At 36.6% G+C, this 26372-nt stretch overlaps 1 protein-coding gene across 7 annotated transcripts in view; it reads left to right on the forward strand.

Annotated features, from left to right (window-relative positions):
• The first annotated feature begins 3434 nt into the window (after positions 1 to 3434).
• The window catches only part of chd6 (chromodomain helicase DNA binding protein 6), a 66284-nt gene continuing 43346 nt past the window's right edge, over positions 3435 to 26372 (forward strand). For 4 of the 7 annotated variants that reach the window (XM_023324713.1, XM_023324719.1, XM_023324717.1 and 1 more), the window contains exons 1-3: positions 3944 to 4530; positions 11037 to 11086; positions 25147 to 25759. In XM_023324713.1, the coding sequence (XP_023180481.1) occupies positions 11057 to 11086; positions 25147 to 25759 (643 nt within the window). In that variant the 5' untranslated portion in view covers positions 3944 to 4530; positions 11037 to 11056. Of the gene's footprint in view, positions 3912 to 3943; positions 4531 to 5581; positions 5615 to 11036; positions 11087 to 25146; positions 25760 to 26372 lie in introns of those variants that run through there. The other 3 variants (XM_023324714.1, XM_023324716.1, XM_023324715.1) reach the window with 3 other exon arrangements.

A 26372-nucleotide genomic window follows, 5' to 3' on the forward strand; every position in this document is an offset into this window, starting at 1 on the left:
ACCTTTTGGGGCCCCATCGAGTTTCGTTTGTGGGCCCCCCACTCCAACATGTCAACATCAGATTCTTCATCATTCCTAAGATACCTTATGTAGCAAGTGCAAGGTTAAAGTCAGAGTGGTATTTAAGTGTAGTTTTAATGATTTATTTATTGATATCAAACAGATTTTTAAAAACAAAAACAATAAGTCACCATTAGGACAAGAGAAATCATGAATGCATAACCAAGAAGAAAATAATGAACTTGTCTTTACTCTGTAGGAAGAAGTGAATATTTATTTACTCCCATCCTTTATCTCAATTGAATAAAACACATCAGTTACCCACTCAATACTTATCAGACATTTGTAATTAAAAAACCATGTTAACCAACAAATAAATTATATTACATAAAACAAAATTATTACAAGTGGTCTCTCATAACAGGACAGGAGAATTTACTGATCCATAATAATCTGAAAGGTAATATCAGCCGATAAACACTAAATTTACAGTAAACAAGATTAATAACTTTTATTTCCCCAATAGTGGCAACACCAGGGAGAATTAAATTGATTGTGTATCAAAAATAAAAAATAACATAGAAATTGGTTTTCCATGTTTAGTAGCAGTTAGTTTATTCATTGTTATTTTAAATTTATACATGTATTTTATCATGCTAGCCTGATGCTCTTGGGGGCCCTCTGGTGGTGTGGGGGTCCTATGCAGCCACTGCAACTTAGTTTTGTCTTATTTTTAGTGAACTAAGATTTTTGCACTAAACTAGACCAAAAATTAGTTGATAAGATTTCATAGTTTTTGCAGTGTATGCTCTGAGATTTCATCTTCAAACATCACATTTTGGTAACTAGTTGGTTTTTCCCCCCACAATATTCTACAGTAAATTAGATCAGGACAACTAAATAAACAGTTTTTTAGTTGCTTTTCAAACAAAAATTTGGAGTTTAAATCCACATTCAATCAGCTTCACATTCAACTTTCACTGTTTTTATTTCATATTCTGTCTGCAGTGATCCAGTTTTTCCCTCTGAAATCCTTCCACCCATGAAATTCATTCGTCGATTTCTGTAGCTGAGTCTCCAGTGGAAGTTTGTTTTAAAATGTGTTTTCTGCAAAAGATGATCTGTTGCACTGAAAAAAATTACTAACACTGATTCAGTTCCTGAAGGCGGAGCTTCAGAAAGAGCAGGAGCTTTTAAAGAGACAGAGGCCCAATTTCAAGGCATTAAATTAGGAAGTCATATATAAAGCATCTTTATAATAACTGAATGTAACATAGTTACTTGATTATTTGCCTGGCAAATGAGTAACTGCCCCTTTAAGTAAATATAACTGAAACTATAAGTGAGAAAAACAGCAAGGTTAAGTAAAAATCACATAAAAAATTAAGAATGTGACTGAAATTCTCAGTAGATGTTACTGATAGAGAAGGTCGAGCAATACTAAAAGTTGTTTCTTTTGTTTAGTCGAGAAATTGTTTTCTCCACACATTTATTGCTGAATTAAGTTACATTGGTGGTTACCATAGCAACCGCCTGTAACCGACAGCTTTTTTTCTGTTGCCATGTTTAACTGCAGTATACGCATTAGGATCAGCTCTGTTTTCTTTAGAAGTATCACATTTTAGCGTCTATTTCAGACAAATGTAATCACATACAGGGTTCCATGTGGTAATTTGTCACGTTTTCTTTATGATTTTAACTTATTAATGTTGTGCATTTTAGCTAATTTTACATCTAAATGTTGCTAACTGTTGCTCTACTGAACTCGTTTTCTAAACATAGTCCACAAACTTTCAGATTAATTCAGGTTGGGAATAGAAGCATAATGTTAGCCTCTTGTTACCAAGGTAATTTGGGATTAATTCTAGTTGCACCAATATAACTGTTGGTTTGAGGTGCAGTTCATGAATAAGCAACATCTTAAAATAGAAAGACTATATTTTTAACATCAACAGTTGAAAAAATATTTTTTGTTGCAACTATGTGCTTTTTTGTCACTTTCAACAAAAACATGATGCCATGTGAGTTGTTGAATTCATTATCATGTCATTCTCCGTTAATTATTCTTAATATTTGCAATTGTAATTTTAGCTGTTTGTCTTTTTGATCAAATGTTGTATTTTATTCTTATTTTTCAATGTTTTTTAAGTGCTTTATAAATAAAACTGGACTGGAAAAAACAATGTCCCATTGAAAGAAATGTCTTAATTCTCCTGTCTAAGGTCTAAAAGACCTAAAAATTAAAATGAAATAATAAAATTCAGAGGTCCGGAGCGTCTTGAGATTCATGGACAGAGCAAACATTTGATTAACTTTGGGGCTGGGCAATAAATCAATAACAACAGACACATGATCAATATCAGATGATACGTGGCAGCCATGTTAGATTTTGATACAAGGGTTGGTCATAGAAATCCAACTTTGACACTTAGAATTCGTTTGTTTTTCTGTCAAGAAATGTAAAAATGCAAAACCAATGCATGAGGGCTGATTTTTATGTTTTTAATGACAGGAACTGGTTGGAGAATATTTGCTCCACAGGTGAAACTGAGAGACAAAGAAATGTTTTCCTGTAATTAGGCACACAGACGGCACATTGTAGGTAGAAAAAAACTTAAAATTTCCCTTGAAAAGTGGCAATAGGGCCATCGTAGTTATAAGACGGGAGGAAAAAATCTATTTTTTGCCAAAAAAATTCAGAAATTTTTAGATTGAGCTAAAAAAACGTTAGTACAAAAAAAATTAATTGGGAGATTCTCTGAGCTCAAAATGTTATGTTTTCCAGAAATAATTAGTAATTCTCAAAAATCTTCCTGAAAAACCTAGAAAATTTCTGAGTTTCAAAGGTAAAAAATTTTTGACAACCGAAAAATTTAAAAGATGTAAATTTATTTTTTTTCCTTGCAAATTTCAACTTCTAGTGTTGAGAATTTCCTTGGGTTTTTCTGGAAAATTTTCAAGATTAATCACATTTGCAATTTTTGAACTCAGAAACTTAAAGAAAAAGAGTAATCAAAAAAAAATTTTTTTCTTCTCACAAATGTACAATTTTTTTTAATTCAAAGAATGTCCAGGTTTTTTGAGATTGAGCTCAAAATGTTGATTTTCTTTGCAAATTTATGACTTTTGGAGCTCAGAAATGTCCAAGATTTTTCTAGAAAATTTGAGATTCATTAATTTTGTGAAATAAACACTAAATTATTATAAGCATGGAAATGTACATCTTTCTGAACTCTTAAGAATCTCCAACATTTCTCTAGAAACTTTCTAAGAGAAATCTCAAAATTTGAATGGTTTTTCTTGCAAACTATTTGAACTCAAAGAATCTCAAAGTTTTTTTGAAATATTTCTGAGACTCGTTAATCTAAACATTTTAGAATTTTGTTTATTAACAAATTTACAACTTTTCCAGCTCTGCTGATATTCTTGTTTTTTTTTTTTAGATTAATCTTAAAGCTTCAGTTTTTTCTCAAACGTGTTCAACTGTCATAGTTCAGAAATTTCCAAGTTGAAATTTCTGAATTTAACCTCAAAATTACAAAGTTTTTTTCTTGCGCATTTACATCTTCTTGAGCTCAGAGAAACTCCAACTTTTTTTCTAGAAAAAGTCTGACCCTAATCTAAACTGAGCTCCATTTCTCCTACCTACACTGACCGTCAGCCGGAGCTCCCAGCGGCTTCCAGCCCCGCAGCCAGGCTGAGCATCCGGGAAGCGGAACCTGGAATGCCGCTTTGCTTTTCTTTCCTTCCGCCCTTCAGACCCGGCAGTGATGGAGCAGCAAAAAGCGACATGATTGGTGGATGCAGCAGGCAGCGGCGGAGAAATGCAAACCCCTCGGCTTTGTTGCATTAGAGGGGGGAACGCCGGATCCTGCGGTGGGAAGCGGACTGGATCCTCCCGCAGCTCTGCGGTAAGAACAAAACCCAGACACACAGCAATGCGATTCAGTGAGAATGTGAAAAAAGGAAAAAAGAAACAGCCCGGGGGTGCCGCGATAGCTCTCAGACAAACCCGGCTCGGCTTGCTTTGCGTGACAGCTGCGGGACCAATGGAAACATGCGGGAAGCCAGCTGCGCTAAAGGCTGCAGCCAATGGAAAATGTGAGATCCGGAGAGCCGAGGTTAGGCTGGCTGCAGCAGCCAAACTTCCCAGTGAAATTTAAAAAAAGGCTGTTTGTGTTTTGGCTGCTGCAGAGGCCATTTTAGGTAAGAATCGTCCTCTAAGTTGGGGATGCGGGGCGATGATGTTTGCGGGTGCAGACGGGAGCTGGAGTCCCGCATCCAGGCTGAACGCGGTGCGGGCTGCTGGAAGCTTTATGTGGATTAAATAGATATTCCACTCCTCTTTTCTCCCTCCCTCCCCATCCCTCTCTCCCTCCCTCCCTCTCCGTTGCGTGCTAATTTTTTATGCATTTTTCTAAACTGTCATGGCGATTTTGTGTCCTTGGAAATAAAAAAAGCAGCGGGCGCCTCTTTTTCTCCGCTTCTCGGGCTCGCCGGGGTGAGACTGCGGCCGGGAGTCCGGAGCAGGTGAGCTGTCCGCCGTGGGGAGAGGCTTTTCTCTCCCCGGGAAGACGGAGTTTTTAGCGGCTGTCCACACGTGTAAAGGAGACAGGCGGCTGTTTGGATGTATTTACAGCAGCGATGCAGTGACATTACAGAAGCTAGCTCTGAGCTAGCTGCGGGGGCTAACACCAAACAGGACTCTCGGTCTCCGTTTCTCCTTCCTCCCGGTTTTATCCGCTGCTTCTCCCTCCCGGTTTTCGGTTCTCCTCACCGCCAACTTCTCTTCCCATCCTTAGCCAGCTCTCCCAACTTGTGGCAGCTAGCCGCGTTAGCCCCCGCAGCTGCTAGCCTTCGTTAAAAAGAGGTTTGAGGACGGCTAGGCTCTTATTAGCCTCTTAGCCTCCTGACTCTTTACAGCAGCCAGGTGTGCGGGAGAGCTCACGCACACCTGACCAGGTGTTGGAGACAAAGGATGGCAGCTGAATGCTAACACACCTCACTCCCGTCTGAATGCATGCAGGCATATTTATGTTATGTTACATGCTACTAGACTCATCCAGTTTGCCATTTTTATTTCCTATTATGCATAAACAGAGAAAAAAGCTTGTTTTCTATTTGAAAATTTGGGCCGATATTTGTATTACCGTAATGGATGATATGGCTGGAAAAATGTATCATGATATAAACATTTCGTATCAGTGGATATCAATAATCACTGATTAGTTTTGTGGTTTAAATATCTTAAATGCTACTCAACAGGTTGTTGCTAGGTAACCAAAGAGTGAGTGAGTTGATGCCACTAAACCAGCTTAGCTAGTGAGAAGTTGAGCAGCTAGTCTTTCCTTTGCCTACATTTCCCAGAATGCTGTGCGGCTCTGGATCAGAGTTAAGTGAATATTGAATATTTTATCTATGGGCTCTTTGCACCTCAGCTTCAGCGTTCGGGGCAAAGCGGCTCGGTTTCCAGTCTATTGAAAATGGCATTTCACACTGGGTGTCTGCAGGGCTTGTCCAAGGTAACAGTTAATGATGAACATCGATCTGAAGCCCCAACAATAAGCTGGAGAAAGGTTTTAAGATGTTCGCCTCGTTATTCACAGATACGAAGGTGAGTTTTACTTCCTTTAAACTTTGTGGCTAACATTAGCTTTAGCTTATGCTAGTAGGCAATATTCTCTGACATTTGTCTTGTAAAAATGTGCTATTTAAGTATCTAAACATTTTTCATCCATTCTAACAGACAATGTTTTACCTTGTGTTCAAGTATATTACGTGGTTTATTGTCGTTAGTGTCAGAGACCAAGTAACGGGGATTTTACGGTTCAGGCTTTTTGCTTCTGCAGCCTGAGGAACAACAAGCCCATAGCTTAACAGTAGAGCAGCTCTGGTGTCGGAGTTCTAGTTCAGCTGACGGTTCAGGTTCAGTTGTTGCTTTTAGAAAAATATGGCCGTGTTCCTTAAAGTCTCCGTGTTATTTCGCTTTATTAGTTTAGCATGTTCTTGTGAAGCAGGACGGTGTTTCCAGCAGTGTGTACAGGCGGGTCAGTAGCTCGGCTGTCTGGCTCTGGTCTGCTCTCTGGTTCCCATAAACTCTTTCAGGCTGAATACAGAAGTGAGTCCATGGAAATAACACAGGAGGCTCCTTTACCTTCTGCTTTAGGCTGAACAAGTTGATCCGGAGTGAAGTGAAGGCTGTAAACTTTGCTGTGCACCGTTAGCTTTAACTGGTAGCGACGAATATTTACAAGCCACCGTCTTCTTAATTCAGGACTGTTTGGAAATCCATGAAAACTTAAAAGCCCTTTATATTAGGAAGACAGTAATGTTCATAGTATTGTTTTATTTGCGTCTGAAATAAGACTTTGTCTTTTCTAGCTGTCATGGTAACTCAAAGCGAAAAAAGAGCCGCATTTGCGCATGCGGTTGTGACGTCATCGCGGCAGGTGCAAATAGCCCGTTGATATTTATCATGCATTGCGATACATATTATTATTGATTTATTGCCCAGACCTACTCATAACTGATATTTACCTATATTACTTATATTTTGCTAACCTTTTGACAACTTAGAAAAAAAATGTCTGCACTGCTCACTTCTCCGGTTTTTCAGTTAAACTACCCACAATCCTTTGCTGCATTACTACCGCTGTCACATGACAAATGGCAACTTCCCTGCTCCACCTCCAGAAACAAACAGCAAGAAGATGGAAATAAATGTTGGAAATCGGCCTATATCGATGTTGATGCCGATATCTTGTATCATAATTTCTAGATATTGTCTGTTTTTAATCCAACAAAATGACAGAAGGATTCTCCATTCTTCCACATGCTAGCTGTATCCTTCATGGCTTCTAACCAGTTCTGTCACAATAAGCAATAAAACAATTAATCACATGATAAATTAAAATAAATTTAATAATTTACATTTACATGAGTTATCGTTTTTCTCTCTTTCTACTAGAAACTGGATGACAAAAGTCTCCACTATATTGTTTTGGTCTTAAATTATTATTGTTTATTTTGTATACTTATGTCTTCCAGTTCCAATGTAAAATGTACACTAGAATTTAAATTTTATTTATCTTTTAGAATGTGTTTTTGCATTATAATGTCATTGCTGTTATTATGCTTCTCAAAACAACAATATTATCGTTTATCGTAATAACTTCTGGGACAGTTTATCGTCATTTATAACATTTGTTATGTTGCCAAGCCTTGGATGTTGCCGTAACTTGTGTCCTGAAACAGTTGTTATGGATGGTGATGCTGTGGTCACGAAGGATCTCCAGTAGCAGTCAGTCTTGCAGCGAATCTAAAGAAGTTTCTGACTTAAGATGGTTGCTGAATGACAGTAACCTGTTGTGGATGAAACCACCAACTGCTAATCAATTTCATTTGCTTTTGCTGCTCCTCTTTTGACATCTTTTCTGTCCGTATAGGTAGAAAAAGGCGTTGGAGTCGGGGAGATGATGTTTCTCTGCTCTGCATCCACGAAGCGTCTTTTTCCAACTCCTCTGGGATTGTTAGCTTAGGTGTAATTTGAGCTAATGAGATGCTAATTCGCTGTAAAAAATACATTGTTTCCATGGTTACACATCATAACAAATGCAGAAAAGATGTCAAAAGAGGAGCAGAAGACTGCTGAAGACTGAAGGTCGTCCCCACAGCATGGTGCTTCCATCACCCTTTTGTTTTTTTCTTGCAGTTAGCATGGCATGTTCAGGGCGTTTTCCGCCACTACTTCTGAGCGGTGGAAAACTTGAGGCGTGTGGCAGACAGTTGTTTTTAATCATGCAAATCGTTCACAGTTTGTGGAGTGCATGAGTAACAGTTGTCCTTCCAACAGATTTTCCCTCATGAGCTGAAACAGTAATGTTTATTTATTTGTTTATTTACTGTCTTTAGGTTGGAAACTGTGTGTTTTCACAATCACCTTTATAAAAATCACAAACATTTTGAATATAATTATTTCTATTAATTATTAATATAATTATTTGTATTAACTTTAGAGGAAATAAAATAGAGAATATTTTCCCCAAATATAATATAACATAGAAGGAAATATATCTATACACTTGATTGCAAAAAAGTTGTTTTTCTCTAGTTTAAAATCTAAAAACATAAATAAAATGAACAAATTTTCTTTACTTGACATTAAAGGTGGGTGTTAAAAATTTTTTAAATCGTTTATCATTTATAGTGGAAAAATTCCTTATGTTAAGAATTTTAATTAAAGTCACAATAAATTTCATATAATATTCAAAAAACTTATTAAAATGTTATTTTTACTATTTTCTCTACAGTTTTTTTTCCACGAGAGCATCAATGAATATCAGTAAATTCAAAAATATCATTATTACTATTTTTAATACTTGTCCTATCCGGCAGTGTGACACTGGAAAATAGAATTAAATTAAGTATTTATGTGCAGTTTAGTGATACAAATCACACTTCTTTCGGTGAAGCTGAAGAAACTTATTTTAAATAGGAAATTTTTTCAAGAGCAGCTTTTACATTTGTGGCGCTATGAATGCTGCGACATGCAGTTCCCTAAATAGTTTTTGTTATCACAGTAGTGATACAAAATATCGGGATAAAATTCAAATTCCATATCGCCTAGCCCTAATAGACGTTTAAAAAAATTATAAGCAGTGTTTTCACAAAATGTTTAACATTTTTGGCTCTAAATTAGTTTTATTTAGCTGGATTGAGGGTAAAACCGGCTTTTTTGATTTTAAAGGTTGCAGACCTCTGGCCTAGTCAAAGGTCGGTTCGCTTGAGGAAGTGTGAATGCATAATCGAATTCTGGTTAACCTAAAAACTTCAGTCTCTTTTTGATAAAAGTGAACTCTCCTACCGTTTGAATGGATATGTGAACTCCAGATCGCTCCAAAAGCAGGAAGTGGACTACAACACAGGGCATTCTGGGTAAATATAACCAAAACAAACGCGCTAGGCTAGCAATAGCTTTTACCAGAGACATAAGAGAAATCCTGCAACTGCTAAACTCTGATGCCACTCCATTTTTGTTTACATTTTGTAAAGAAGACAGTTGCGCTCGTCGTCGTCTTCACAGGTTTTTTGTGTTAGTTCCTTTAATTGTTCTTGGTGCAGCGCCTCCAAAGGCCAGGAGGGGAACAGGTTTTCCAAAGGTTTGGCTGGTTTGACTGGTTTTCACAGCAGCTGGAAATGTAACAAATGTTTCCAATTTAGACCTGAATCAATCAGAATATACCAGGTGGGAAAACAACCTTAAAGAAAAATTAAAATTGTCACAAGATGGAACATAAAGTATTTTTCTTTCATTACCCACCTTTTCTGTTTTCTCTTTAATGGTAAATATAACCATGCTTTTTGTTAATTTTAAGAAAACTACGATCACAAATGCTTACACTTAATGCAACAAATGTTTTTTAAGAAAGAAAGAGTGACCCAAATCCAGTTCCTGTTGCTCAAGTGTTGAACACATAAACGTGTAGGCCTCTTTTTGAACCAGGCTTTTTCCCCCCAAATGGATCTAATTTAGGGATCCCATTTCTACACCAATCAGAAAACAAATCACAATAAATACTTTAGCATTTTTAATAAGACTGATTTAATATGGAATTTGGAAACTTGTAGTGTAGACTTTGTTTAAATCAAGCTTATAAATGTAATCATGTTTTTAAAAAGCGCTGAGTTCATTGATGTGAGAACAGTTTTCAACAGAAAGGGTAAGGGTTAGCAGATGTTCTCTGTTTCTGCATCACACGTGTCTCTAATATTTATCAGATTTTTACCAAACTCAAAGGAAAAGTGCATGAAAAATCTTTCTTTATTAGGCCTGAGCAGCCGAGCATTAGCAGTAACTAGTGGCAGCACTGCCTTTTCCATTAAATAGGCAGTTTAGCCTTTTATTTATTAGCTATGTTTAATATACTGAATGGAGCAAGTCATGCTAGTGATACCCCAAATGTCACTGATAGCGTTTAGGCTAATATTAGCATTTTGGATAATTTTAGCATATACACTAATGTTTGAACACTGAATGGATTGAGTTCATGTTGGTCAACAAAATATTGATACTCCAAATGCTATTAACTAGGTTGTAGCTTTCTTTAGCATTGATGCTAAGTTTTAGCATCAGAACGCTGGGTTCCAACCGGCAGTCACACTTTGGCAGGCCTGGTTTAAATTTCTTCAGAAATGTTTTAGTTTGTAATTGTGCAGAGCGGCGAGGAGACGCTGGGGAACCGTATCTCATGGGGAAACACAAATCGTCTTAACACCAGTATTGTCGGTAGTTTTTTTTTTCTGTGGCTTGTAGAAAGCAGATATGTTTTGTTTCATACTCTGCATGAGCAAAGGATTCTCTGACAGAAAATGTCCATTTATTCTGTTTACAAGACAACGGACACCGGTACGTTTTAGAACCATTGCACTCTGGAACTAGGGTTGCCATCCTTCCCGTAAAATACAGACTGGTCCCGTATTTGGCTGTTAAGTGTTGCGTTCCATATTGAACCCATTTGTTCCGTATTTCTATAAATGTCTGATGCACACGCCTATCACATCAAGTGTGCCACAAACACAGTTACACAAAAGTGTTTCACTGTAAAGATGGTTTGCAGTTTGTTTTGTTGCAACCTGAAGTGTGAAATAAACTTCAGGGGAGTTTGAAAACAAAATATGTGTAAAGGTTTATGTCTGGTTGAACCATGAGGGACCAGTTGATTTTGTTTTTCTTTTTTGGGGGGATTTTATTGTAATCCATAGGGGGCCCAGAAAATCTTTGGGCACCACTGGGCTGAGCAATGGAGCAGATTACAAACCAATCAGGAGCTCAGTTTTCAACAATAAAGATTTAAAAGTGGATTTAAAGGGGGCCGACTATGCAAAATTAATATTTTATAGTATTTTGTACTCAGGTTTATTTCACATTTCTAAACTTTTGTTGTTTTAAAATTAATTTAACCCAGGTTTGCTTTATTTCTCCCTCTCAGATGGTTTCTTAATGTTTAATAATCAGATTTATTTATTTCTGTTGACAGATGCTGTGAACGGTTAGAAGATGAAAATCCTCAAGAAGGACAAGCAGCAGGTTTGTACTTCCACTTTACTGAATTTAACCTCCAGATTGATATGAATGATCAGGTAAATCTCACACATATTCTGTTTAATCCAGTTTAACACCCAGTTAAACCTGGATTACTGCTGTGTGAGTTTTCCTAACTAATTCCTAAAGAGGATTATGGGAAATCATCTGAGGGATGTTTTCAGCTTGGCGTTGTTTGGATCCATCAGATTCACTGTTTTTTTAAAAAAATATATTTTGATATTTTGCTCTGCTTTGGATGATGCTTGTTTATAATTATGAGTCAGGCTGAGCTGAAAGATGAGTCAGAGGTTTTAGTGGGTTTTCTGGAGATGACGCTTCTGTTTTTTTAGCCAGCACGCTCATACTAATCTTTATTTAATGCTTTTACCCACCAGGTTATTATTTTATTTACTCACAATTATTTTAAGACATTCGAAGAAGTTGCAGCTCAGGCTTATGCGCTACTACAGAGAAACAAAATGTATTAAAAAGTAAGAAAACAAATGATAATTTATAAGATTAGCTACAAAGTTAGTTGTAGTTAAAACACTGAGCTGGCATAGTAGTTAGCAGAAGCTAATGCTAAAGCATTAGCTTCAATTCAAAATCATACATTAACATTATAATTTACACATTCTCTAATGCTTTTAAATATTATATTTATGTTAATATCTTGTTTGAAATAAACTATTTGGGAGAAAAAAGAACTTTAATGGAGGAAGTAGAACTGTGTAAACAGACTTCAAAATAAGAGCATAACTATGAACATCTAACTACATAAAGAATTATTAATGATTAATTACCAAAACGTCAACACAGATGTCGAACTTCATTCAACTGGAAAATTTAAATTAGTAAATTAAATTATCATTTAGAATTAATTTGGAAAAAGTTCTTTTAGTGGAAGCTAAGTGTGCTAATGTTAGCACACTTATCTTCACTATTAGCGGAAGAGTTTCAACAAAAATGAATAATCATAACAACGTTTGTTTACATTAAATATGTTTATTTATTTACTCATTTAAGTGGATTAAATATGGACTACATACATGAATTGCTTTTGATTGATTTAGTGTCATTTACTGATTGATTGTATTTATTGTTGAACAGGACAACCAACATATTTATCTGGATTTTTATTGCATCTGACCTACAGCACCATATGAAAACTAAACCTGGTAATATTCACTAATTTAGCATTTTGAAGTGTTTAAAACTGATTTCTATGTGTGATGTTGCACATTAATCACTAAATAAGTTGTATTTTGGTATTTCTGATAAAGTTTTGCTTCAACCAATGTTGTATTGTTGGAGGCATAAGTGGATGAAATTTACCAGATGACTCATAGCAATCATTTCCTAACTAATCTGCATTATTAGGCGTTTTGGGAACCTTCAAAATCTGTAAAAGTTCTGTCTGAAAAATTTATTTCTACTTTCAGTTGATAACCAAAAATGAAAAAGTGATCGTTTGGTTTGTTTGGCTTTTGAATTGGCTACAAAATTACGTGAAAAAGTTTTCTTTACATTTTCAGTTTTATTCTCAGATCAAAAATTAGAAATTGAAAAATGGGCTGGAGAACCGAATCTGACTTTAATATTTTAAGATGTTGAATCTGTTCTGCATGCAAAGTGTGAGTTATCTGGTGACGCTTTGGTTGGATTCATATAAGAAGGAAATTTGTGTTAAGATTTTAGTTTGTTTTGCAAACATTACCTTTAAATGCATGCAGAATTTGGTATCAACATATATAAAACTACATTTTGGCAGTAATATCACTTAATAAAGATTATTTAAGCTGCTTTTGAAAATTTCTCCCTCCTGAATAGTTAGGCATTTATTGTATTGTGAAAAGATATAAGTTTTGATTTGTCATGGTCTCAATAAATTTCAGTTGATATTTTAAAAAAAAAAAGAAACGGTATTATTGTAGTTTTTTTTTTTTTTTTACAATTTTCTCCATTATTATTAACGAATAGTAAATTAGAAAAGAATTAAATGCATTTACTGTGTGCAGTTTAGTGGTATAAATCACACTTTTTTAAGTAATGGCATTCTGAAGAAACTTATTTCAAATGGAAATATTTTCCAAAAGCAGTTTTTGTGCCATGGATTCACAGACATTCACAGTTAGCTAAAACAAACACGGTGCCACTTTACAAAAAGGTTCCCCTAACAAATAGTTTATAGATATGTCATCCATTCATCTATAAATACTTAATATAGCATGAATAATTGTTTATTATGCATTAATTAAAGGAGAGAATGAGACTATATGCTAAAAAATACATCTATGAATGCTTATTGTGCTTACAAGTTAATAAATCAATAACAACTTTAGATCAAATATATAGGTGAACAGACTTGTTTCAATATTCGGTTAGGAACAGGCAGATTTTGTCTCCTTGTCTCCCCTAATTAATGCATAATAAACAGTTATTAATGAGTTATAATGTGCTTAGAGTGGAGTTAATAACATCTGTGAACTGTTTTTTAGCCATTTTAATATAAAGGGGCACCAAAAAAGTTAAGAAATGTTTTTTAAATCATTTTTATTGTGATTTGTTGGGATAAAATTAAACATTCATATTGCCCACTTCTTGTTTACAGGATTTTCAGTTAATCTTCAGTTTGTAGAATAATTTCTGGGTCACAAAGATCTGAGCAGAAAATATTCAAATCAAACTCAGTTTTCAATTCTTATTTTTGATCCTTAAACTGAAATTGAAAATGTGAAAAACAAAACCTTTTTTCTTCTTTTTCTAACAGATTCAACAGATAACAGTTTTTGGCAAAAACCCCCAAAACTTTTTCATTCTTTGATTAGTTGAAAACAGACGGATTGATTTGTTTTTGTTTCTCGTGAACCTCTGTTTGTGTCCAGCACTGTTGAGTTTTTACAGTGCAAATCTGACTTCAGCTGACGTCTCGTTTTGTTTGCACCGTTTGTTCGGTTGTTTATCTACCTGCAGCGTCTTCAAACGGAGCGGTTTTGTGCGATCTGAGCGTGGAAACGTGCAGAGATGGCCGCCGCTTAAAACAAACAAAATTAATGTTGTTTTTGTGGCTCCTTTCTATCAGAAACGCAGCAGATCTTTTGGTTCTAACTGAAGCCGCTGGATTCAGCTGTTGCTTTGCTAAACATTTTGTTTGAAGCCACTGGCCGTTAGAGTTTATATTCTTTATTGTATTCTTTAAGTATTGAGTTCATTTGTGGCCCTTGGACTGATGTTAATTTATTTATTTGAGTTTATTTGGTAGGGACAGACACACATCCACAGACTGAACAAAACAGCAGTCCCATGTTTGCGTCATAGTGCAACAGCTAATTGGCAGCACTTTAACATGCGGCACCAAACGGCAGTTCAAGAATGATACAAAGTTTACCTGTCCAGCACAATGCAGATGGAGATTTTTTATTTGGAAAATAATTTTCTTTAAGTAGAAAATGTTAAGTACATCCCAAAGTATTCGTCTTTTTATTACCAAGCTAAGCAGAAACACGTTTATCCAAAGAAAATAATCAGCATTCACTGAAAACTTACTTTTCTGTCTATTTCGTTAAACTTGGCTGAAAATGGCATTTTGAAAGAAAGTGACTCAACTGCTGCTGTTATACTGAGAATAAATGTATTCAGTCAAAAACCACATGCCTTTCTTTTAGCACAGCTAACACGTAAAATTCTTTTCCAGTTTTTGATCTACATTGTTTATTTTAATTATTCTAAGTTTTTTTATACACCAGTAACAGTGATGGTAAATACGGGCTTCCAGGTTTAAGCTTCTGATAGTCCGAGAGACTCGGTTCAACTGGGGATCAAAACTGCAACGTTTGTTGCATTTTCAGCTGCTGTGGTTTTCTTTCACACTGAGTCAACCAAACCCTTTGAGCAACCGGTTCCCCTCCTCACCTGTGGGGGCGCTACACTGAAGGAAACAACACAAAAACCTGTCTTCCAGGAAGACACTAAGCACAATTTCCTTCTTCAAGAAATGGAAACAAAAATGGAGTAGCGTTAGATTTTGTAAGTTTTTCTTTTATCAGTGGATAAAAACCAAAAGCCATTTATCCTGCTAGTGCTAGCCTAGCGCTAGCCTAGCGCATTTGTTTTGGTTGTATTTACCCAGAATACCCTGCGCTGTAGTCTACTTCCTACTTTTGGTACGGCTTCTGGTCCGCTTGGCGTTCACATTTCAGTCAGAAGGAGGTCAGACGTGTTTCCTGCGTTCACAAATTAATTCAGTAATTCATTAATTCAGCTTTCCGTAGCGACTGTGAAAGGAGGTTTCAGCATCGATGGAACTGCAGTGTTCATGGTCTATATTTGTGAAGGAGAGACGGACCGTGTGTGTGTGTGTGTGTGTGTGTGTGTGTGTGTTTGGTGCTTTGTGAGGCAGGATTATTGATTCATAGCCGATGTGACTGCGGGCAGCCCCTCTCGGTCGTGTCTGCTCGACTTCTCCCGACTATCAGGCCCAACGTTGCAGCTCATCACCGCAGCCTGTGTGGATGTTTGACTCTGAAACCTGGGTAAAAAAACCCCCAAAAATAACAAGAATTTCAAATCAACAGTTCCGATCAAAGCTTAAAATGTGGATTTCTGCAAGATTTACAATGATGCATTAGAGCCACTGTAGGTAGAAAACAGGAGGCAGTTTCCACCAAAAAACAATTTTTAGATTAATTTTCTAGAAAATTTGTTTGAAATTTCTGAGCTTGAAAACTTGAAAATTTGCTAGAAAAACAAATCAAAATTTGAGATTGTTAGAAATGTTCTAAAAAAAATGTGTGAAAACTTACTAGAAAAAAAACTAGAAATATGAGATTAGTGTCAGAAAATTTTGTAGGAAAGCTTGGAAATGTCTGAGCTTGAAAAGTTGAAAATGTTCTAGGATGGAATAAAATTTTGAGGCTAATCTCAGATTTTTTCTAGAAAAACATGGAAATATCCTGAATTTCAAAAGCTGAACATTTTCTAGAAAAAACTACTTTGAGATTAATCTCAGAAATTTTCTAAAACAAAATACAAGAATATTTGAGTTTGAAAAGTTAAATTACCAGGGAGGAAACTAAGAAATTTTGAGATTAATCTAAGAGATTTTGTTGAAAAATCATGGAAATTCAGAGTTTCAAAAGTCAAACATTTGTGAGAAAAAAATTCTGAAAATCCTGAGTTGGGAACTCAAAAATTTGCCAGAATTTTTTTACTTTTGAATCTAGAGTTTTTCAGTGGAAATTTATTCTTTTTTTTTTTTTTTCTAATATATAAAATGTAATTTGTAATTTACAGAGTAAATAGCATCATTTTTTTCCTCTTGTGTCTTTGACTCTGGTTTAAATTTGGTCACCAGGTCTGACCTGTTGTGTCTGGATTAGAGTTGAGTCGGACTCTTACTCTGTGATTTGGTCGTTTTCTTGGTGAAATCCGTTCTGAACGATTCATAAATAAATAAACGATTAATCACGATTAAACCGATTAATTGTTTCAGCTGTGCTTTATATATATATATATATATATATATATATATATATATATATATATATACAGTACAGACCAAAAGTTTGGACACACCTTTTAATTCAATGAGTTTCCTTTATTTTCATGACTATTGACATTGTAGATTCACACTGAAGGCATCAAAACTATGAATAACACATGTGGAAATATGCACTAAACAAAAAAGTGTAAAACAACTGAAAATAGCCCTTATATTCTAGTTTCTTCAAACCTTTTGCTGTGATTACTGCTTTGCACACACTCTGCATTTTCTTGATGAGCTTCAAGAGGTCGTCACCTGAAATGGTTTTCACTTCATAGGTCAACCTGCCCTGTCAGGTTAATAAGTGGGATTTATTGCCTTATAAATAGTCATGAAAATAAAGAAAACCCATTGAATTAGAAAGGTGTGTCCAAACTTTTGGTCTGTACTGTATATATACAGTATATATATATATATATATATATATATATATATATGAACATATTGTACATTTTTCTTCCCTAACTGAACCACCTCAGCTGCACATTGCTTTTAATTATTTTATTTTTTTATAATTTCTCTGTACCTTGCAGTCTGTTGTTCATATTTTTATATTTTCTGTTACCTTAACTTTCTGCTGTGACATCTGAATTTCTCCTCTGCAGGACAATAAAGGATGTTTCTATTGTGTTCTAATATAAACTAAACTTACCTGTTAATATCTCTCTGAAGTAAGTTTTTATAAATAATGGTTTAATAATCGACTGAAAAAAAAATCACATGAAGCTTCTGACATCCAGTTTCACATCAGAGGTGAACAAAAGAGGGAGTCTGTTCACGTAGATGGCATCGAACGGGTTACCGTGGTGACCGCGTGTTTACGTCTGACTTGTCCCGTATCCCAACAGCAGCAGCAGCACTGGCACTGGGAGCCAGTTTCCATGGCAACAGCCTTGATACCCGCTCCTCAAACGGACTGACGATGAGGCGGCGCAGCTCGCCGTGTGTGTGCCTGCGTTTCTGTTCATGTTGCCTCATTACCACGTCATGTTGTTGCTTTTTTTAAATTGTTGGCCTTGATGAAATGCAAGAGATTTTAAAAAATATTTTTGAAAGTCTAACTCATTTTCAGATTTTCGTATTTTTGTTGTTTTTTATACGTATTTATGTTTTGATTGGTTATGAACTGGCTGCTGGTACAAAGGTTCAACTTTGGGTTGAACAGTTTGACACATGGCTGCCTTTACAAGCCTGTGTGTGTGTGTGTGTGTGTGTGTGTGTGTGTGTGTGTGTGTGTGTGTGTGTGTGTGTGTGTGATGATTTATGATACTTGTGTGAACGTCTGTTTGTGCATCTGCATGGGTCTCACGACACCAGGCAGTCTCACAATGCAGCCGTTCGTCAATCATCCAGCTGCTACATCGGATGATTATCAACCAGACGATTGATAATTAAAGAAATTTTGCTTTAATTATCAATTAATTAATTTAGTTGAAAATTATTTATCTATATTACTGGGGTATTTTCTTAACTTTTCAATATGAGGTGCTTTTTTTGTCACATTTTTTGACCTTGAGAAAAGTCCTGCTCCTTCCTAACATCACAGTTTGGTACCAAAGTACTTTAAGATAAACTCGTATGACAATTGAATTATTTTTATTTAAAGTAGAATAAAAATTAATTGCTTTCTGTTTTCTTGGCCAAATTTTTACCATTCTTGATTTGTGACCACAACAAAATAATTTCAAGGACCAGAAACGGTCCCTGGACCACACTTTGGACACCTCTGATCTACAATCTGCTTTACTCTTGGGGATTCAAATCAGTGGGTCTAACAGCATCTCAGTTAGCATTGCGACATATTTTAGCTTCCCAAGCTGCATTTTTTAGATCTAATCTAAGAATAAATCAGCGAACAGGCTGATTTTGTTGTGAAAAATTGTAACTTGCATTCCACAGAAAAATCCACGAATAAGTAAATCCACATTATATTACAGAAATAGTTTTAAAAAGCTTCCATGATGATGAAAACCTTCTCGAATCCCTTCAGGATACAGTTTTTTTTAAAAACTTGTCAGCCATGTTCAGAAGTTTCTGATTGAATATTCCTCATAATCAGAGAAACGAGCCGCTTCTGGCTCGTGTTCAGTGCAGATTCTCCTCTTTTGCCAAGCGCAGAAATGTGCCACAGCTTGTGCTGGTGACACTGGAGCAGAAAACATACGGACAAAGAGCCGCCTCTCACTTCATGCAGATGGACGCAGCGCACAAACAGCAAACAGAACACAATCTGACCCAATTGATTCACTTTGGGGATTTTTTTCTTTGTTTCTATTTCACATTGAACTAAAATTTAAAAGTATTTCACAAATTTTAAAGGTTTTTATTAGGAAATTATTATTTCTAGTGTTGATTCTACTTGTTGCAATAACTTTGGAAAAATATTTGGATTTTTGGGAAAAGTAGCTGCAGCATTTAAGTTTTATATATATATGTTTTGTTTTAAGAGTTGTTGCTGAAACTATGAAAATGAGACGGTGTCTTCAGTCAGAGCCTTTTTCAGAATCGCTGTAATACTGACTGCTACAGGAGATCCTTTCAGTTTTGTCCAAGTTTCAATCATGTAGTCCAGTGGTGTCCAAACGTTTAGTCCTGGGCACCAAAACTGGCAAATTTAAACGACTGTTGGCACAAAACATTTATGGAAATAAAAAGGCAAATATTATAATTGTATATAAGTTCATATTTTATATAAAATATATAAGTTTATTGTGATTTTATTTTTTATTTTATGAAATCTGCATCTCTTTAAAGATCCACAACATCAAAATGGCTGCTGCCCTAATAAAAAAAAAAACAGTCATCTTGACCTTGACCATCTTTTTATTTTTATTTTTAATTTTTTTAAAATAATTTCTGACACGTATTCAGGGGCCAAAAAAAACATTCCACACTTAGGACCCCCTGATCTGGTTGATCTGAAGGGACGTTGAAGAATACAAAATGTATTCTTTGTTTTATGCAATCATTTCAGACCCACAGCATGATGCTGCCACCACCATGCTGGATGGTTGGTTTAGTGCCTTTAGGTATAAAAGCCTTCTCCAATATTCTTCACCAAATAACTCAATGTTTGCTTCCTCTGACCGTGAAAATGTGGCTTTTCGGAAACTTGGTGGTTCCTGACTAATTTAAATTCCTGTTTATGGATCAAATAAACTTAAAAATAAGTAATTTACACCCACAAGAAGCGTCTCTGAACCCAAATATGTAGAGGTGATGGAAATATGCAAAGCTGGCTTCACTTTGTGCAGCTGTTTTTCTCCCCTGTTTCGTCACAAACGCATCCCGGGATTTTCAGAGAGCAGTCACGAGATCGAGGAGACGGTTATAAAGTCCTATCTCTCACGCTCACCATCTGATGCTTGGTACTCTGTGTGTGTGTGTGTGTGTGTGTGTGTGTGTGTGTGTGTGTGTGTGCAGGTTTTAACAGCTATTAAACACAGACACAGCAGGATCGCGGTTCAAAGTGCTTTACATCATTAAAACGTCACAAAGTAACCAATTATTAAACAAGCAATAAATATTACATTTTGTCAAATCATCAAGCAAATATTCATCAATATGTTGGTCAATGTTTCAGTTATCATTAATCAAAAGCAACTCTAATGCTTTTTTAGTTTAGATTTTTGACTGTTTTGCGTTTCCTCGGAGTTTGTTCCAGATTTGTGGTGCATAGAAGCTGAATGCTGCATCTCCGTCGTTGGTTCTGGTTCTGATGCAGAATGCAAAAATAAACGCTGGATGAGTTACTCTGGAACTTGCTGAGACATTAGTTCTTTAATCCTGGAAATGTTCTCCAGATGACAGAAGGCTGATTTTGTAACCATCGTTATGTGACTCTAAAGGTTCAGATCAGAGTTCATCGCTAGATAAATTAAGGTCTTAAATGTCTTAAATTCATTTAAAAATGAAAGTTGACCTTAAATTTTGGCATATCGCAACAATTTAATCATCTTTATTGCATTCTGTGATTTGAAGTGGTTGCGGCTATCGCTAAATAGCAGTCGATATACCTTGCTAGCTAGCTAGCTAGCTAGCTTTTTATGTCTATTTTGAGTGAAAAAATTTTGCAAGTTGGATGGCCGACGTTCGTTTTTGCCAACGGCTCATTTCTGCTGCTAAATTGTACGATGCTATGCGCAAACCCCCCCAAAACTGTAAGCTAGGTTCTCCATGGGTTCAGAGAGACATACGGCGCCTTGCGAAAGTATTCGGCCAGCTTGAACTTTTCACCCTTTTGCCGCTTTTCAGGCTTCAAACACAAAGATCTAAAATTTTAATTATTTTGTGAAGAATCAACAATAAGTGGAACACAATCGTGAGGCGGAACAAAATTTATTGGATATTTTAAACTTTTTTAACAAATTAAAAACTGCAAAGTGGGGTGTGCAATATTATTCAGCCCCTTTACTTTCAGTGCAGCAAACTTGTTACCCCAAAATTCAATTAAGACACTATATTGATACCAAAGGAAATTTAAACATTTACTTTAAATGAAATCCCTTATATTTATAGTTTTTTCTGTCTTAAGTTCCTTCAAAGTGGCATTATAAAAGTTTTAAATGTCTGTAGCTGACTGAAATGAATCAAACTGTAATAATACAAACAGACTCTGTGGTTGATTCAAAACATCAGTTTTTTTTCTTAGTGCTGCTGCCTCAGTGGTTGCACATCTGAGCTCTTTGAAATCATCTATCTGCTGTTTATTGAGGCTTCTCTGCATGTTTGATCCAAATGGATTTTTACCCACATGCTGCACTGACCTTGAGGTCCGCCTACCGGTCATGAATATTTATGACTGCAAGCGTTTATGCAGAAAACTGAGACAATGCAGCGTAGCGATCGGAGTCAGACGGATGGAGTTCCTGCAGGCTGCATCGATCCCTGGCTGGTTGCAGGGAAAACTCGCTCCGTCTTCTGCAGCAGATAAAGAAAACTTCCCGGGTTTATGAACATTTCTGCAGCTTTAACTACGACTTTAAACTGACTTCATCCAGGGAAACATTTTCTCACTGCAAACATCTTCTTTCTTGCATAATATATCACAAACTCTCCAGCTGTTGTAAACTATTAATAAAATGAATGAATGAATTATTTTATTAATTATTCTGATGATTAAGCTACTGTAGTAATGTAATAAAAATTTATGTTTTGCAGCAGTTACTGAAGCTAGTTAAAGTTTATTTATCTCACATTCACAGGTTAAATACCATTATTTATGTTTAAATAACTGTTTGAAAAGGAGTTAGGCAGAAGCATAAACTTATTTGATCCAACACCGTTTCTTTTATGTTTTACCCAACACATTATTCTGTACTTAAGGGAGAAGAAAAGAAAATAAAACAGTAAAAGAAACATGAGAGAAAATGCTTGTAAAAAAACAATTAATTTCCTTTTTCAAATAAAAAAACATTTTATTGCTTAAAATGTAAAGTGATTCAAATATTACTTTTAGTCTCAAGTTTTTAAGTGCAAAAATATGAGAAATAAAACATTTCACATTATCTTTTAATTAAAAATCAAACTTACATTGAGAGATTTTTAAACACGGGCTTTTATGTTACATTTCACATACAGTCTCAGGTATGAAGTATGGAAAAAAACAGATAAGGAATCAAACTTTGACAAATATTTAAATACATTTATGTCCTGAAACACTGAAATGTGACTAATGTGGGGAAAAAGGACGTCGGGAAGGGAAAGCACTTTTTCAACCAACGAACGAATTAAACATGAAGAAGACAAAGCAGAACACATCTGCAGGTTTTCATTTGTTTTCTTGTTCACCCTCATTGATCATCTGTTGTTGTTCATCTATTTATTCATTTGTAGTAGATAAATCTGACATTTCTGATAGAAGTAACGTTCATTACTTAAAGGATTTTATTATGTATTAGTATCACATAAAATTGACTTCTTTTTTTGTAGCTTTTCATCATGTTAAAGTTATTTCCTCATCAAAAACATACCTGATTCTGTAATTCATGTTTGAGAAATCCTTCAATCTCCATGGCAACCATTCAGCTGCAAAACCCCTGGGTGGACCTAGCCCCTCCTTCGAGGTGCAGCTCCTCCCCCACTCAGCTCCGTCAGACTAGCCAGCAGCTTTTAGCAAACACCTGGTGCATTTGCTGAGCTCATTATAGGAGCTACTCGTCAGAGCAACGCTGGTAGAAACGTGAAGGGTTAAAGAGGAGCCATGTTGGAATGAGTTTCAGAAAGAGCAGGAACTTCTTAAAGAGACAGAGTCCAATTTAAATTTATGTTTATAACCTTTTTCTGTAACATGTGTCTGGGAAACACATAGAAGCAGAATATTTAAGCATCCTGGATGTTTCTGCGCAGAGCAGTCTGGCCTGGTTCACATATGTTTGGTTTGTTTACGTCTTGCAGGCGGTTTAATCGTTTTAACACTCGTGCCGTCTGTGTTGCGTGAGCCCAAAAGGCTGCAGCGTCCTGCAGGCCGATAGAGGAATATTCTGCCCGTTAAGTGTTTAGTCACAGCATGATTCAACGGCGCGTGCTCAGAATGGGACTTTTCTCCAGTTTTACCACTATTATCCCCACACAAATCATCCTCTATGTCATATAAAAATATACTTTACTACAAGCTTTCTTCCTAACATCTATGTTGGAAATATAAACACCAGGTAGACCTGTCACAATAGCAAATTTTGCTCAACGATTAATTGTCTCAAAAATTATTGCGATAAACGATAATATTGTTTGAAGACCTTTTTACACTGATTTAATGGAAATGACGTAATAACACATGTGATTTCCTGCCAAAGATAGATACACTTTATTTTCAAAAGAACACTAAACACTTGAGCTGATAAACAACCAAAAACAAAAATAAAATGGATTCTCAGTCTCCATTAACAAAAGACTCACTTGAAAAAAAAACTAAACATAAAGGCAAAGTGTAAATAAATACTGCATTCAACCAAAAGACTGCAGATTATGAAGTCTGTTTATTATGTTGCCCTTCAGTAATAATTAGATTTAAATAGAGAAGATGGGCACATCGACTACCTGATGCAATAATTCACACTACATGATTTATTGCTCCTATTTTTCCCCTTACAACAATCTTAGAAAGTTGGTCTTTCTAAGATTGTGTGGTGTGTTACGGTAGATCGTCGTTGCCGCTCCGATCTAAATCAGGGTTTTCCCCGACTGGGATCTTAACACAGCCTGTTGAATGTGACAGGCAGCCAATCAGAAAGCCTGGATTCTCCTCCAGCTTTCTGAGGGGAAATTACGGAGGGGAATCCCAAACAGCTGACACGGCGCAACCTGAAGTCCAGCAGACATTGGAGATGATATGTGGAAACAACATTAATGTTTATTCAACAGGCAAAGAATATAGAAATGACAAGAGGAGGAGTTGGAGCGAAATTGCTGCTACAGTTGATAAACCTGGTAACTTTTCAGCTGTTCTTCGTTAACGTGACGTAAACAGGTTCTAATGATTTTCATTCAGTCAGGACTTTACTCTGACACTAGCCACATGCATTGCAGGTAGATTGTAGTAAAGCATTGATTAATGCCTGGTTTTAAAATTAGTTCACTGAACTTGTAGCCATTATTTAGTGCCCATTGTTGGACACCACACGGCAGGAACGAACCCGATCAAACCGTTATACCTAGGATTTCTGTCGGCTAATGTGCGGTCTGTCAGGGTTTGAAAATGGGCCGACAATCGGCTGGGCTTTACACTAAGGAAATGAGGTCAGAGGTCAGTGGAGAGCACCGGAGTTGAGCCTTTTTTCATTGAGTGTCATTAACAGAAAGAGAAAAGGGCTGGAAGAGCCGATAATTAAAATGACGTCGATAGTTTTAATTTATCGTGCGATTAATTGATTTATCGTAACACCAGGTGATGATACTTAATTAGAAGCTGTATTACTGTTAGTTGCTTTTATTCCCTAAATTCACCTTCTGCCCTGTGGATTATTGTAATAACGTTCATTTTTTTTCAATTTTGTGCTTGTTGTTTATAGGCATTACTGCTTTCTGTAATAAATAATCATTTGGATTAGTTTATTTAAATTTTGAGTGTTTGACATTTATAGCATATAGTGATCCTTCCTCCTGTCACTTTTCATTTTTCAATCTTGACTGTTTCTAGTTTTATTGCTGAATTTTACACCTTTATGTCCCACTAAGCTTTTTTTACTCAAGCAAATAAATCCATGTTATTTTTCTGTTTAAACTGTTTATTGATGTTTTGTGAAATTTCCCAACTTTGAAGTTCACATGGAAGCAAACATTTGCTGTTAAGTGACAAACCTCAGCTTTTTATAACAGGAGGTCATAAATCTGATTCTTAGAAATTGGGCTGGATGACCTTTCATGACCTCTGGAAACATTTATTAATAAATTTAAAAGGATAGCGGCACAAATTAAAATTTTTGCAGGTCAATGTTCAACACCAATTTTGTTAAATTTGAAGAAGGTGGTGAGGTCGACTTGACTCAGGTGCTCATCTGTGTTTTTGTTTTCCTGATTCCAGATGTTCACTGGCCTCCCGAAGCACACGCCGCCTCCAGCCTCCCCCGCTGTCGCCGTCGCCGCCTCGGACCAAGGCAGCATCGCACAAACCGCAGTTCCCACAATCCCTCGGGGACACCTGGTCGTCGGCTCCAGGCAACAGCTCCGGATCCTCACCCCAGTGGGCAGCACATCAACAGCCAATCACTGTGCGGCGGTCGGCCTGCACGCCGCCAGGTCCCATGCCTCCTTGAATGAGGAAGATGAGGGAGGAGGTGGGGGCAGGGTGAAGAAGAAACGAAAGAAAAAGGACAAGAGGCAGTGGGAGAAAGTCGAAGCCGAAGAGGAGGAGAAGGAGAGCAGCAAACCAAAGAGACAAAAGGAGGAGAAGGAGACGACTGTGCTGACGCTGAGGAGGAGCAAAGAGCCGAAGGAGGGCAAGGAGAGGAAGGAGCGGCGCACCAAGGGGAAGGGCAGCCGGAAGGAGAGCGGTGCAGATCCCAGAAATGCGGCAGGTGGGAAAACCTCGGAGCCGCCCGTGGCTTCTGGACCGGTTCCAGTCCCGGTCAAAATTCCTGGGAAAAGAGGTCGGAAACCGAAGGTTAAGGTCCTCCCTCCTGTCCCGGCGAACCAAGGTTTGTAGAAACGTCCAAAATGGCTTCATTTTTATTAATGCGTTTAGGTTGCAGCTACAGTTGAACAATAAATCAATAATATCTGATGGAATAGTCAATAAACGGGCATGCTGTGGTGGCGTAGGGGATAGCGTGACCCACGTTTGGAGGCCTTGAGTCCTCGATGCGGCCGTCGCGGGTTCGATTGCCGCATGTCTTTCCCCCTTTCCTTCCCCCTTTCCTGTCAGCCTACTTCCATATAAGGGACACTAGAGCCCACAAAAAAAACCGTGGAGGGGTAAAAAAAAAAAAAAGAATAATCAATAATTTCACTGAATGCTGATCCAAAGCTGCAAAGCATTCTGGGAGATGTAGACAGAGGAAAGGCTTTAGCCGCTCAACCTCTCACTGCTATCTAAGTAAGCTAGGTTGGTGGAATCAGCTAACTCACTAATCGTTTCGTTACTTAGCAACTCATTCAATCTTTGGTTACCTAGCAACAGCTGTGTAGAGGGAAAACTGTGGATAAAACTGGGAAAGGTCACGGCAGTGTTTGGCAGTATTTCAGATATTCAGATATTTAAAATAAAAAAACAGATCAATAATTATCTACATCTACTGACATGAAATTCTT

The sequence above is a fragment of the Xiphophorus maculatus genome, chromosome 20, assembly GCF_002775205.1.
Source record: "Xiphophorus maculatus strain JP 163 A chromosome 20, X_maculatus-5.0-male, whole genome shotgun sequence".
NCBI lineage: Eukaryota > Metazoa > Chordata > Actinopteri > Cyprinodontiformes > Poeciliidae > Xiphophorus > Xiphophorus maculatus.